This window comes from Grampus griseus (genome assembly GCF_964374135.1).
Source record: "Grampus griseus genome assembly, chromosome: 13".
In the NCBI taxonomy this organism is placed as follows: domain Eukaryota; kingdom Metazoa; phylum Chordata; class Mammalia; order Artiodactyla; family Delphinidae; genus Grampus; species Grampus griseus.
The window spans coordinates 39,177,260-39,192,458 of NC_139007.1; the positions used below are offsets into that span (position 1 = coordinate 39,177,260).

At 35.7% G+C, this 15,199-nt stretch overlaps 1 protein-coding gene across 4 annotated transcripts in view; it reads left to right on the plus strand.

The window, feature by feature from the left end:
- CEP57L1 (centrosomal protein 57 like 1) overlaps window positions 1-11,945 on the plus strand; it is a 65,739-nt gene extending 53,794 nt beyond the window's left edge. For 3 of the 4 annotated variants that reach the window (XM_082669137.1, XM_082669136.1, XM_082669138.1), the window contains 4 exons: window positions 2,955-3,032; window positions 3,149-3,390; window positions 4,412-4,556; window positions 6,702-7,136. In XM_082669137.1, the coding sequence (XP_082525263.1) occupies window positions 2,955-3,032; window positions 3,149-3,390; window positions 4,412-4,556; window positions 6,702-6,920 (684 nt within the window). In that variant the 3' untranslated portion in view covers window positions 6,921-7,136. Of the gene's footprint in view, window positions 1-2,954; window positions 3,033-3,148; window positions 3,391-4,411; window positions 4,557-6,701; window positions 7,137-7,712; window positions 7,852-8,240; window positions 8,335-11,841 lie in introns of those variants that run through there. The other variant, XR_014297636.1, reaches the window with a different exon arrangement.
- Window positions 11,946-15,199: the final 3,254 nt, after the last annotated feature.

Consider the following 15,199-nt stretch of genomic DNA (forward strand, 5'->3'; position numbering starts at 1 on the left):
ATATGAGACTGAAATTGAAAATATAGCTTGAGGTGACATTATGACTGATCTTCAATGCTATGTTAAGAATTTGAACTTTTATTCTATAAGTCATTGGGAACCATTGCAGGCTTGTAGGCAAATGATTAGAGCTATACTTCTAGATGGTAAGCGACAACAGTATAAGGTGAACTTGGAAGTAAAGAATCAGGCTGTTTGAATGTGGTAAGCAAGATGATGGAAGCCTTTCCTGTGACGTTTTCATTATTCTCTTAAAAGGTTAGACTAATCAATCAGAGATCTCATCCAATATAGTAATTAAAAGAATTAAATTTCTTTTACTCTTAATTATAACTGCTTGAAATAGCCTTAGACCAGACCATTGTTTTCCATTACTTGAAATTACCATTCCTGAAGTACAGAGGTTGAATGGTTGTCCAGGGTCACCAGGCAACTCTGAGTGAATAAGAACTGACTCACAAACTTGTGATTTCTCTACCTCTAAGCCATTTTATTTCTTTAATTTTCAGAAAAAAAAAATTGAATGTTTATAATAGTTAAGATATCTAAATTTTCATTTAGAGTTCGGAATATTTTGTTTTCATTATGGAATATGCTCAGTTTATTGATTATTCTCTTGGTGAAGTGTTAACTAGAGTGACCAATTCACCCCAGTTTGCCTGTGACTTTCCTAGTTTTAGTACTGAAAATTCTGTATCATGGGCAAATTGAGACAATTGGTCACCCTAGTTCAATCCTTCCTACAAAAATAGTGAAATCATTTACTTTTAAGAATGTAGTTCAGCAGGGCTTCCCTGGTGGCGCAGCGGTTGAGAGTCCGCCTGCCGATGCAGGGGACGCGGGTTCGTGCCCCGGTCCGGGAAGATCCCACATGCCGTGGAGCGGCTAGGCCCGTGAGCCATGGCCGCTGAGCCTGCGCGTCCGGAGCCTGTGCTTCGCAACGGGAGAGGCCACAGCGGTGAGAGGCCCGCGTACTGCAAAAAAAAAAAAAAGAATGTAGTTCAGCAGTGTCTTTTTAAAAATGTTTCATGAAGGAGTATATATAACAAAAAATGTCTGCTCGAAGGATAATAATGAAATTAGCACTTGGTAGAGTGACCACCCAGCTTAAGAAATAGAACATTACCAGCACTGTTAAGCCCCAGCATATATCTCTCCTAAATTGTATTCCCTCCGTCCAAGGATTAACCACAATTCTGATTTTGCTTTTATCATTCTCTGGCTTTTTTAAAAAAAATTACTTTGCCAAATAAGTATTCCTAAGAAATACATGGTTTAGGGTTATGCTTTGAACTTTATGTAAATGGACTTATTCTGTTCGTGTTCTTCAGCAGCTTTCTTTTTCCACTCAGCATTAAGTTTATGAGATTCTTCCAAATGATGCATATACCTATGGTTTGCTGCTTTTTATTGCTAAAAATATTTTTTCCTTTCTCCTTTCAGTGATCATTTGGTTTGTTTCTCACTTTTTATTATTATAAAAAACACTGTTAAGAACTTTCTTGTACATACCTCTTGGTGCATGTGTTCAGGAGTTTCTCTAAGATGCTGGGCCATAAGTGTTATGCACCTTAGCTTTACGAGATAATGTCCAAAGTGATTGGACCAGTTTATGTTCCAATCAGCAGTTACCATTGTTCCATATCCTAACCATAAGTGTCTATTTTTGTTTTTCACTTTTTATTTTGAAAAATTATATATTCACAGGAGATAACAAAAAAATATAAAGGGAGGTCCCATGTATCTTCAACCAGTTTTCCCCAATGGTAACATCTTTCATAAATATAGTATAAAGTCCAGGAAATTGAAATTGGTACAATACACAGAACTTATGGAGATTTCAATCGTTTTTTATTCACTTAGTTGTGTGTGTATATGTATGTGTGTGTGTGAGTATATGTAGTTTTATATAGTTTTATCACATGTGTATATTCATGTAACCATCACCACAATGAAGATACAGCACTATTCCACCTCTATAAGGTTTCTTCATTCCATCCCTTTATAGTTACACATCATCCTGCTCCCTAACCCTTAGCATTTTCTAATCTGTTTACCATCTCTATAATTTTATTTCATGAATGCTATATAAATGTAATCATACAGTATGTAACCTTTTTTAAAAAAATTTTATTTATTTTTGACTGCGTTGGGTCTTCGTTGCTGCACGTGGGCTTTTCTCTAGTTGTGGCTAGTGGGGGCTACTCTTCATTGTGTGCGGGCTTGTTGCTGTGGCTTCTCTGGTTGAGGAACATGGGCTCTAGGCACACAGGCTTCATTGTGGCACGTGGGCTCAGTAGTTGTGACGCACAGGCTTAGTTGCTCCGCGGTATATGGCATCTTCCGTGACCAGGGCTCGAACCCATGTCCCCTGCATTGGCAGGTGGATTCTTAACCACTGTACCACCACGGAAGCCCAGTATGTAACCTTTTGAGAGGCTTTTTTTGCTCAGCCAATTCCCTTGCAATCCACCCAAGTATTAATACATTTTTAAAAGTTTCTGTGTAGTATTCCATGTTATGGATGTGCCACAGTTTAACCATTTACCTATTGAAGGATATTTGGATTGTTTTCAGTTTTAGGCTATCACAAATAAAGCAGTTATAAACATTTGTATATGGGTTTTTGTGTGAACATAAGTTTTCATTTTTCAGGGATAAATGTCTAAAAGTGCAATTGCTAAATCATATGATAACTACATGTTTAGTTTTATAAGAAACTTCCAAACTGTCTTCCAAAGTGGCTGCATTATTTTGTGCATATGAGTGATCTGGTTTCTCCACATCCTTGCCAGCATTTGGTGGTGTCACTTTTTTTTTTTTTTTTGGCTGTTCTAATAGGTGTATAGTGATGTTTCATTGTAACTTGCATTTTCCTAATGGCTAATAATGTTGCATTTGATAAATGTCTTTTTAAATATTTTTTGTTTACTTTTTCCCTTGTCAATATTTAGAAAACTAAATGTTTAAAGAGAGGACCACCTCAGCAAATTTATTCAAAGTTTGGATCACTGCCTATTGTGGCTGAGAAGGTGAGAGGGGGAAAAATGAGGATACTTGGTCAGATAAACTCAGGCTTTGTTGTAAGTGATATTTAAATGCCATCAGTTATTTAAAATCGTTCTCAGCTATTTCTTTTCCCCCGAAGTCTGCCAGTGCAGGCCATTCCAGGAATGCAAGTACCCCAAACCTGCAGACAATGCAACATTACAGGCCACATATCCTTCAGAAACTGGCTGAAGTTTCTGAACCTAGATGTCTCTACAAGCCTTCTAAATCAACTTCTCAATGTGAAGCTGTACCTTCTGACTCAGAAAAGTCCATTTCCGTTTGTAACAATTTGTCTGAACTTTTGATGGCAATGCAAGATGAGCTGGACCAAATGACTATGTAAGTATTTATCAGAAGAAGTAGCAAGATATTTAGGTATCTTTTTTTCTTGTCAGTCTTTCAAACAGTGCCACTTATAAATTCTTAAAAGTCTTACTTAGCCATTTGGATTTATTTTGATCTGCAGATTTGTTGTCATTGATTTTTCATTATATTTGTTGTATTTAAATTGCATTTTAATTATCTGTGTGTAATTACTACTTTTTCCAATTTAAAGTGTTTCTGTATTCCCAAGATCTGAACTGATAGACAAATATTTCTGTCATTCTAACAAATGGAGTCTGGTGACCTTAAATTGTAACTCACAAATACTTTTATAAGAAAGATTCTCCATTTGTTTTTTATAATCTTTTTAGTTAAATGAATGATTTCATTAGATAAATAGGAAAGCAATTTCTTGTTTTAGATTCTGGCTGGTCTGCATTACACGTTTGAAGCATCCATAGTAAACAATATTCTGTATGGGATATATATTTTAAGCTTCAAGTTTAAATATATATTCAACAAAAATTCCAGAAAATATGTGATTTGGGCGGCCAGCTAGTTGAACTAAGACCTCTGTAGAAGATATAACTAGTTCTATTGGCAGTGTTTCTTTGAGTAGGCTATCACCAAATCTAGGGATTTCTCAGGCAAATACTTCTATAGCTGGAATTCTTCCACAGATTCTACACTAAGAATTCCAAACTTGGAATGAAAAAGAGTCCCTTAATGCCTCTAGCTAAGGACATCAGAATATTTTACTACATTTAACTGTAAACATCAAGGATTCAGACCTTTTTTTTAGGATTCTTTAAGATCCTAAGTCTAATATATTTCTAAATATATCTAATCTCAAAGCATAAGAGCCTGTTTATAATTACCATAGATTTAATTTGATAACCCTACAGAAAGAGACTGTCTTTGAAGGTTAATATTTAACTCTGATTAAAATTTATGATTGAACAGAATATTGTCTAATTGTGACAAAGACATATACTATAAACTGTAATAGTGCTTGATATTTGCTTTTCTTTCATAGGGAGTACCAAGACCTTCTGAATCAAATGAAAGAAACTGAAAGCCAATCAGTCTGTGAAAACATAGAATGTGAACTAGAACATTTAGTCAAGAAAATGGAAATTAAAGGAGAACAAATTTCTAAATTAATGAAGCATCAAGAAAATGTAAGAGGCTTTAGTAAAAGATTTTAATGAAAAGATAATGTATCTGGATTCAGTGTTATATCTCTGTATGACCTTCCAAATTTGAGGCCTGTATGTATGGCTTAGAGAAAAGATGATAGATAGGAATCCCTTAGGCTTATTATAGAGTCATCTGTCCATTGAAATAACATGGCCTCCTATGTAACTCTCCAAGATAATACAAAGAAAAGGAAACAAGGAAGTTTAGTTATGGGAAATTCCCTGGTGGTCCAGTGGTTAGGGCTCAGCCCGTTCATTGCTGGGGCCCAGGTTCAATCCCTGGTTGGGGAACTAAGATCCTGCAAGCCTCATGGTGTGGCCAAAAAAAGAAAAGAAAAGAAAGTTTAGTTATGTATTCAAAAATAAGTTTGGGAAAATTAAGAGGTAGGCTAGATTTGCTTTACAGCTCTCCCAGTTATCCTTTTAGCATTCTTTCCCCTTATCCCTCTCTTCCCTAATGCCTTAATGAAACCCCTTATGTCAACAGGTGTCTAGTGCATATATAAACCTGGCTTCTGAAGCAGTACCCCAACTCTAAGACTGCTATTTCCAGTTTCCCAGAACAAGCTATGCTGTGTTCCACCTGTGCTCAGCTAGCTCTAGAGGGGTGATGAGGGGGACTCTATCCTTGTGTGTAAATTCTTAACAGCTAAGAATGGCATAACAGTTTTAATATTTTAATGAAAAAATCATGGAATCTTATATTTTATCCCAAGACAATGACTCCATTCTTAGTACGATTATGCTACTGGAACAGAAAGCAGAGAAAATCTTTCCAGGAACCCTCAGGTCATATCATGTAGCTATCTGCCTATGGAATAATCAGCATTCATATAAGTTGGTGATATATTAACCTCACAATTAAGCCTTCCCCACTTTTATAGGAAAGTAATAAAAAATGCAGAATTTTACTGCCTTTACTCTTCTATAGCCAATAAAGAAAGAAAGAAGGAAATGAAATTTTGAAGCAAACATTTTCACTTTACTGGCTTTTAAGTCTATAGTAAGTAAAATTTTTGTATGATTGTGTTAGGGTGAAGATTATATAACTTGTATACTTTCTTAGAATCACACAGGAGAAACTTGAAAGGAATAGAAGAATAGTCACTTTTTTTAAATTTAGGAAGTGTGTACATAAATAATATTTTGAAAATATTATTTATATTCCATAATAACTATAGCAGTATAAAATTTCAAGCATTTTTAGACAAATAGAACACCAGATACTTAGCCAATGTCTAGACCAGCTCTACAAATTAGGCTGTGCTTAAGTGAAATAGATTAAGTAATGGAGGGAATTCCCTGGCGGTCCAGTGGTTAGGATTCTGCGCTTCCACTGCAGGGGGCACAGGTTGGATCCATGATTGGGGAGCTAAGCCATGTGGCCTGGCCAAAATAAATTAATTAATTTAATTAAATAAATATTTAAAAATTTAAAAAAGATTGAGTAATGGACTGGACTTCGAAGAAATAGGTTTTGACTAGTTTATAAGTTTTGTTTAATTCTGTCTACCCAATCATTACTAGATACTCCTCAATGAGATAAAGTTATTCCTTTGCCTTTTTTTTTTTAAACTGGCATTCAGTAGTACTTTAAATTCATGAATACTTTAAATTAATATATATATATATATATATATATATATAGACTCTATAAACTTGATGTCCATTCCTAGCATCAAATCTTTGCTTTATTGTTAGTGTCACCTGAAAGGTCCTTCTCTCACCTCCCCGTTCTCCAGATTTTTCCCATTTCATATCTTACATAAACATTCCTTCCTCTCAGCTTCTCCAGCCCACATTGATCTTGTCCTACTTTTAGCCTTCTCAGATATATACTTTTTGTCCTACTCAAAGTTATTGTGGCTTGAATTATTCTCTAGTTGTCACATATATGCTTTGATTTCACTAATAAGAGCAGTAAACTCTTTGAAAGCAAAGATTGTTTTATTCATTATATTTTTGTCTAACTAGCACAGTGTTAGGCATGTAATAGGTATTCAATAAATAAAGACTTAACGAACTTTTTAATTTCATGTAATCTTTAAACCATCAATCCAATCCATCTACTGTAAGGTATATTTTAAGTATATTTTTGACTAAAATGTTAGATTTTTTTCTCTCCAGGTCTGCAAACTGCAGCAAAAAGTTCAGAATTTGAAGATGAGTGAAGCTTCAGCTATTCAGAAAGAAGATAGCAACTGTAAAGGATCAAAGAACATAAAAAATAGCCCCAGAAAATGTTTGCTAACTAACTCTCCTCAAAAAAACAGCAACTTTCCTCCAATACGAGTCCATAATCTTCAAATGAAATTGAGAAGAGATGATATCATGTGGGAACAGTAACACAGTAGCAAAACTGTCACCTTAAATGAACTTTGTCAGTGAGATCTTGAACTGTCTAAAGTGGTTTTAATTTAATATACCTTTATGAAATTTTGAATTATGTTTCTAGCCTCTATAAAGTGTCAAATTATATATTTTAAAATTAGTGCCTAATGACCTCCTAAGAGCCCCAAATAATAAATGATTGCTTTCTTGTTTTTCTTATTGACTGAAGTACCTAATCTTGTGTTAGAAACATTGTTCACTTTGCAGATACCTTAAGATAAATTTAAAAAATTATACTAGACTGATGATATTTAAAACTGAGTTAAATTTGAGATACAAGTGCCATAACACTTTTTCATTTAGTAGGCTTGGAACCTTAAGAACCAATATAAAATTAACAGAGTATGGAAAGGTCTTTTAACTTTCCTGGTGCTTCCTCCCTATCTTGTTTTAGAGCTGGGAAATGTTTTTCTTTTTTGGAAAGGGAAAAGCTTTGGGAAGAGGCCTTTAGCCCAAGTTTTTATGTGACAATTACAAATAGGAACCCATAGTTACTTAATTTTTAGATGACAATAACTCAGCTGTGGAAGCCTTCCTCTGCTATTCCCATTCTCTTTTACAAATCTAGCTTTGTTTTTTTTGATCTTACTCCTTTGTAACTATATTTTTGATATTTTGATTAGTGGTGCCATAAGAGATTTCTTTGTACATATATGCTTTATAATAAATTTACATTTGTTGACCTATCTTTCCAGAAGCCTATGGAAACTAGTACAACTCTTCTGAACTTATTTGGTTTCTCATCAGAATCCTTTGGGGCAACTAGAGAACTGGAGTCATCAACTGAAGTAGAACTAGAAGACTGACAGAAAAGGCATAACGGAAGTGAGGAACTCAGAAGATAGGGTAGCAGTTTAAGAGATGGTGATTCCGAAGGAATTGGGAGGTACATCTTTATCTACAGCTGGGGGGATGTTCAAGCTATAGGTGTGAAAGAATAAAAAGATCAACATCTTGGGGAGCTAGGAAAAGCAATTTTTTAAAAGACAGTCCTTATATCCTCCTAGGAAATCCCAAAAAGTGTGTGTAGGAGAAAGAGGGTAATTGTGGACCCTCTGTTGGGGGAGGAGGAAAACTGTGATTCAGTCTCATTGAGAGAAGAGGTGCTGTTAGAAGACCTTTCCATACCTGAAGTGGGGAGATGACTGAAAATCGGCACATTTATACTTGGAATTGTCCTTGAAAGCACCTAATGGCTGAGATAAAAGTTTCTCTCCCTTTGGTTCAAATAGTACATTTGTCCTTCACCCACTTTCACTCCCTCTCCCTTTACAGCACCTTCAGCCCCAGAGATGTCACAGACTGCTTCGTATAAACTCAGTTTCATCACCTTACCTATTTTTCAACTTTGCCTTTTCTCCTCAAGAATGTGAGTGCTTGGTGCTTTGTGTCCACCTAGAGGGGTGGGATAGGGAGGGTGGGAAGGAGACGCAAGAGGGAGGAGATATGGGGATATATGTATGCATATAGCTGATTCACTTTGTTATACAGCAGAAACTAACACACCATTGTAAAGCAATTATACTCCAATATAAATGTTAAAAAAAAACCAAAACCTAAAACTCCAACAGAAGGTGAAACTAATTAACCAGAAATGAATCAAATAGAGAATTTGAGAATGAGAAAGCAGTGGTAAAGTTGTTCTAGTTAGCATAAGTTTTGTTTTAATAATAATAATCACCATCATCTAAAATAAAATCTTTGGAAACTGTGGTTGTAGAACAGAGGTTAAAATTGACGTTTCTTCAGGTTATTTCCATCATTATCTCAGAGTTTCATCTTGTTTCATGGTCTTCCTTTTTTTCCTTATTTTCCTAACCATTGTCCTTCCCTTTGAAAGCCATGTGCCGAGATAATCTATCCAAGATCATATTTGCTTAGTTCCTTCAAAGACCCTTTCCTCTCTCTGGTATTAGTCATTCAATTTCCTGATTTTACCCTTAATTTTGATTCATGAACTGCACCTTCTCAGCAATCTTGGCTTCATACTAACTGAATCGTGGCTGTCTTCTATGATACTGTTTTCTACTGAAATCTTGATTCTTTACATAGGGAGACATACATTTTCTAAGTGTTAACTTCTGATTTCCTTCATCTGTTTAAAGAATAATATTAGAACATTGAATAAACTACTTTGAATGCTTGCTTAATATATTCGTCATTTTATATATAAAAACATGAATGATAATTGCTAAGACAGCCTTATACAATTAATTTGAAGTTACTTACACATTTTTTAAAAATCTAACGTTGGATTAAGGTTTTGCATGTGTTCAAGTTTGGAAAGACTTGAACTTAACTCCATTAGATGATGTCTCCTTTTGTGAATCCAATTCCACTATTCTATATACATTCTTCAGGAATTTCCTCTCTTTTTTCTAGAGATCTGTTCATCCAGGTCTCCTCTTCACTGCTTTAAAAAAAAAAAACTGATAAAAAATGGCAGATATGCACACTTGCTGCTGTTGACACTTTGCTGTGTATCTCATTCTAATTTCCTGCCACCAACTCTCAGACTGATCTATATCTTGGCAATTCCCTGTGACAATCTGTTCACAGTACCATCTACTGTTTTAAAGATAAAGTCATTATTGTTACATCCTGAATAACAGTAACAAATGACCTTTACACACCTACTAAAACAAAGACTTGATGATTATTGATACATTTTTCAATCAGGACTAGAGCAAACGACCCTGATGCATGTTATAAAAGTAGTAAAATTAGGGCTTCCCTGGTGGCGCAGTGGTTGAGAGTCTGCCTGCCGATGCAGGGGACACGGGTTCCTGCTCCGGTCCGGGAAGATCCCACATGCCGCGGGGCGGCTGGGCCCGTGAGCCATGGCCGCTGAGCCTGCGCGTCCGGAGCCTGTGCTCCGCAACGGGAGAGGCCACAACAGTGAGAGGCCCGCGTACCGCAAAAAAAAAAAAAAAAAAATAGTAAAATTAATTCAAAGGTTTGAAGATTTTTCCCTTTCCCCTTCTTCCCTTCCTATTCCAGAGATACTTCAGCTTTACTGCTAGACTGGCTGCTTTGTTAATGTCATCAAATAAGGCAAAGAGCAGACATATGCACATTGTTGTTTAACATACCACCTGAATCAGGAATACAGTAGTCCAGAATATTTTGAAACATATTTCAGGGCTTTTTCCAGCCGATCACCTCACCCAAACAATAATCCATTCCTCCCATTTCTGAGTGCCTGGGAGCAGTTGCCTTTTCAGATTTGGAGGGGACTTGGGTAGCATAAGATAAATTAGATTCTTAGTTTTTTATATTTGGCTTCTTTTTCCCTCTTGTCAGTATTCCACTTAAGCTGTTTTGTATTGTGCACCTTTCTTCCCTTCTCACCAAAGGGCTGACCTCAGGAGGCAGAAAAGAGCAGGCTTTGTTGTAGCTAATTAGAGAGGGTAGATACCTGGGACACTGGCTGGCTACCAGCATCACAGTAACTCTTGAAGATCTTTGCATTTAACAAACATTTGCCAAACATTTTATTATGTACAGGGCTCTGTACTAAGTTCACTGTTTTTTTGTTGTTGTAGGTTATTTTTGTTTGTTTTTCGTTTGTTTTTTCTTTCTTGAGAATATGTCTAACAGCTTGAGGTCTTTACATTAGTAAATCATATAACTTTAGTGAATCATAATCATAAATCCTAGAAAACTATGTACTAGGCCAGTTTAAGCCTGATATTTGATATTTAATATGGGAGCTAATTTCTTTGTTTCCTTTCTTACAAGATTATGTATATATATAATATATAAATATATATTTATATATTATATATATATATTTACAGTACACACACACACACACACACACACACCCTCTATATCTGCTTACAGTGCTCATTCCCAGTGTGTTAACCTTCAGTCTTAATTTACAAAGCAAACATCTCAAATCATCAATAATAAAATGTGCTGGTATTCAGTAATAATGTATAAATTTCATTTTTTTCTTTTTCTATATAAAAATAAAATAAAATTCAATTATGCTTAAAAAAAAAAACAAAAAAAGAATGTGAGTGCTGTAGTTTATACTTAGCAAAAAACTCACCAGGACTATTAATGCAGCCCTATCTTTCTGTGCCTTTGTTTTCTATGCACTTAGGACAATGGCCGGATAGATTTATCAGTATTGAAGTCATTACTTTTGGAAATGTATTACTAAAACAAATTACCATAAGAAATTAAATTCATTTAAGGAACACTTGAATATTTCAATTAAGAATTGAGACATTTCTTGCAAAATCAGTGTAGTGTAGTAGAAAAAAACATAGATTTCAGAATTAGGAGACTTGGGTTCATGTTGTGATTCTGCCACTTAGTAGTTTGGGCGATCAAATAACTTTTTGGAGCCTCCATTTCTTACTTGTAAAGGTGGGATTATATTACTACCTACTTCATAGGATTGTTGTGAGATTAAATGAAATAACATGTCAAAGCACCCAGCAGAAGTGTTGGCACTGAATAAAAACTCAATAAATGTTAAATCTGAGTAGCCAAAAAAAAGAAAAAATTGTCGTAGAACCTAAGTTTGCATGGGTTAGAGCCTGAAAGCAAGAGCCAAAAGGTACTCTTCAAAAAAGTGAGAATATTCTAATTTTTTTTTTTTTTCTTTTTCTATGTGCCTGGGAGGAAATTGCTTTGGCTTGTTTCCTGGCTCAGGCTTCTAGTGGGGGGTGGGTAAAGAATATAGTCCTACTATGGTGCAGATATACATAATCACACACAGCAACTTGGTTTGGAGTTTGTGTTGTTGGGGTGACATTTATTAGGAAAAACAATAAGGAATGGTCTCTCGTTGCTCGATCACAATTACTGAACTCAAAATGTATCTCTGCTCACAGCCTGCTGCTTGTCTTTGACTCCTCAGGGGGTGGAGCAAATGATTTCCTTCCTGGATGGGGCAGTCTATGGTCAGTGTACAAGAGTTGCTGTAGCAACCCCGCAGCTGTGCTCTGCCTAGCAGAAACTCGGTAGGATATCATAGATTTTGTTCACTTAAGTAAAAACAGGTTTGTTTGTTTTTTATTTAATCAGAAATTGAAAAAAATGAAATTGGAACTTTTTAGCCACGACAGGTCTCAACTTTAATGAAACTGAAACTAGAAAGTTTGAGTGTCTGAAGCAGGAGGTATTGTGACTATTCTAATCCTGGAAATAGGAGCTGGGGTCTTGAATTAACTGTACTTGTGTGGGTCATTGGCAACATAGCCATTTTTATCAGGTTGTAGCTAAAGGTAGGAGGGTTGGAGGGAAATGCTCAGTTTTTAGCAGTATAAGATTAAAGAAGGAGATACTTAATGCAGTGGGCTAACTGGCTAGGATGGTGTGCTTGAAAATTATTTCTGAGTTTTTTGTATAGCCTTCTTACTTTAAAAATAAAATTTTAACTATAAAGTAGTATTCTTAACCCATGATAAAACATCAAAAGTTAAATTAAAATTTGATTTGTGAGACATCAAACTCAGGGGAAAAGGTGGGTTGGTCATGCGCAATGGAAGGAGTGCTCACTGTGGCCAAAAATGCACCAGCTGCCGTTGTTGGTGTAGAGTAAATAGTGAAACTCCTAATGGGGTTTCCTGGAACTCTATTCAGCTGTAACTAAAGCTGTACCTACGGAGAACATTTAATTGTATGTGAAGTTTAGATAAGTATAAGCCGACTCCCAGATGTACAACAAGACAAACCTATCTAAGGCATAAGAGCATCTGTGAGATGAAAAAAATTCTTTATGAGTGCCATGGCACCTTTTAGTTAAAGTAAAATGAGGATAAATAAAAATAATTGACTTATCACTGATGTGAAAATAAATTCACTTCTTGGTAATTAAATAGACCTTGCCAATGCCTCAGCTTTTTTCTTCATACTTATTTTCATGTAACTTTCCTCCTTTAATTCCTTTTCTTTTTTGTATTTTGTTACATAAGGAGAATTAGACATAACAAAATTGCAAATTTAAAGTTTTAAAATATTGTCTAGACCAGAGTTTGTTTTGAGTATAGCTGTAAATGATTTACTTAAAGAATCAGGTGGATTTTTTTCCTGGTGGGTTTTTTGGGAGTGTTCTCCTTATGGGTACAGTGTCATTGCATTCTCATTTGGTGCAAGAGCCTACTAGATGCCATAGGCAATCATTAGAATTATAACAGTACACCCCCACTGAAGAAATGTATTTTTATTATATATGCACGGTCCATTGTATCCTATGTGTTTAACAGTTTTAACAGAAAATATTAGAGAAGCAAATTGATCTCTTGTTACTTTATGCTCTGAGGTGGGTTTTTTTGACAATATAAGACTTGTAAATGACCAGTTCAACAGTCTGTAATGTTGGGAGACTGGATCCAGGTTGGAGGTGGAATGTTGGGCATTATGAATTTTCTGTCAAAGGAAGATAAAAAGTTCTATGAATGGTATAATCAGCTTTCTAGAATAATCTTTTAAAATAAAGATGAAGTTATCCACCATACTTTCTGCACAGATTTTGCTTGTCTAACTTCCCCTCATTCTTCAAGTCTCAACTAACTGCTGCCTCTAAGAAGCTCTCTTTAAGCCTCCTCTTCACACCCCTACCTGCTCCGAATTCTGGCTTAGCTGCCTTTTCTGGATATTTTTCCTATCTTTGCACTTTGCACATTTTCTTGTTATCATTTGTTTGTTTGTCTTCCCATAGACTGAAAGCTCCCTGAGGGCAAGATTCTTTCTTGCTTACCGCTGTAGCCCAGCACCTAGCATAATACCTGCCCTGTGCAAGTAGCCTCTCAATAAATATTTAATAATTACATTTCATGAAAATACATTAACCTTATTATGTGGTCTCATCCGGAGTGGCCATATTGGGTCAGGTACTGCTGTTTCAGGCACCGGTTCAGCTATTCTGCTGTTTCATCTTTTAAGGATATGTGATCATATTTTACATAACCACTTGTTAAGAATACTTCAGTATTTTATTATTTGTTTCTTTGCGGGCACAGACAACAGGCACTCAGAATGATGCTTTCTTTGATATTATGATGCTAAGAGGAAAAGGTTTGAGAACCAAGGTAGTTCTTTACTTGTATATTGGTGTGTTTGACTTGTTCATTCAGCAAGTATTTATTGATCTCTAATAATCAAGGATTTGTTGATCTCAAGATACTTTGCTAGTTGCTATGGGAGATTCAAAGACACATTATACATGGATTCTGTCTTCAAGTTGCTTATAGTCTGATAGGGGAGATAAGACTTATACATAAACATACAAGGAAAAAAAGCAATAGGTGACACAGAGGTATAATGACCAGCACAGAATAGATGCTCTAAAAATATTTGTCTACCAAACCTTTGTTTTCAACCATTGATAGATAAAGTTGGCCTGTTTGTATTTCTTCATTCACTATCTTTATATGTATGGCAGAATTGGTCTCGGATTCTTAATTTTCTATAGGCTTGTTGATTGAAGATACCAGTTCACCTAGTAATCTCAAACAAGTACTGCCACATAACAAGCATCAAATTCAAAGACATGAGTAGAAAGAATGGGTATGAAACACGGAAGTAAATGGGAAGCGAGTGGAGAATGAGGGGGGCAAAAGTCAAGCAATAATGATTTAGACTGCAACAGAAAAATAATATAGAGACAAGTTATATTCCAGAGGCCAATTATTGACTTGCACAGAATTATGCAAATGATTGCCAGTCACTTTCCTTATGAATTTAAGCCATTCAGTTTCCTCATACTTCATCTTCCTTATCACTTAGGCCAGGTCAATATTTTTCAAACTGTAGCTCATATCCTATTAATGGATTGTGAAATCAGTTTAGTGGGTCACTACCAACATTTTGAAAATAATATAGAATAGCATTGAAACTATCAGAGTGCATCACACATAGAGGAGGTAGTGGTGTTTCATGAAACTTTGTGAGTACTGAATTATAATTTAAAATGTAGTCCTAAATGTTATTTGGAAAAGAAAAAGCCAGCTCTTAATAAATGTTCAAAGGGAATGAATTTGAAAGATGTTGAAGAGGAAAGTGAGATAGCCAGTTTAAAATAGGAATACTCCTGAGGACTTCCCTGGTGGTCCAGTGGGTAAGACTCTGTGCTCCCAATGCAGGGGGCCCAGTTCAATCCCTGGTCCGGGAACTAGATCCCACATGCATACCGCAGCTAAGAGCCCACATGTCGCAACTAAACATGCCACAAGGAAGATCCCGCATGTGGTAACTAAGACCCGGCGCAGCCTAAA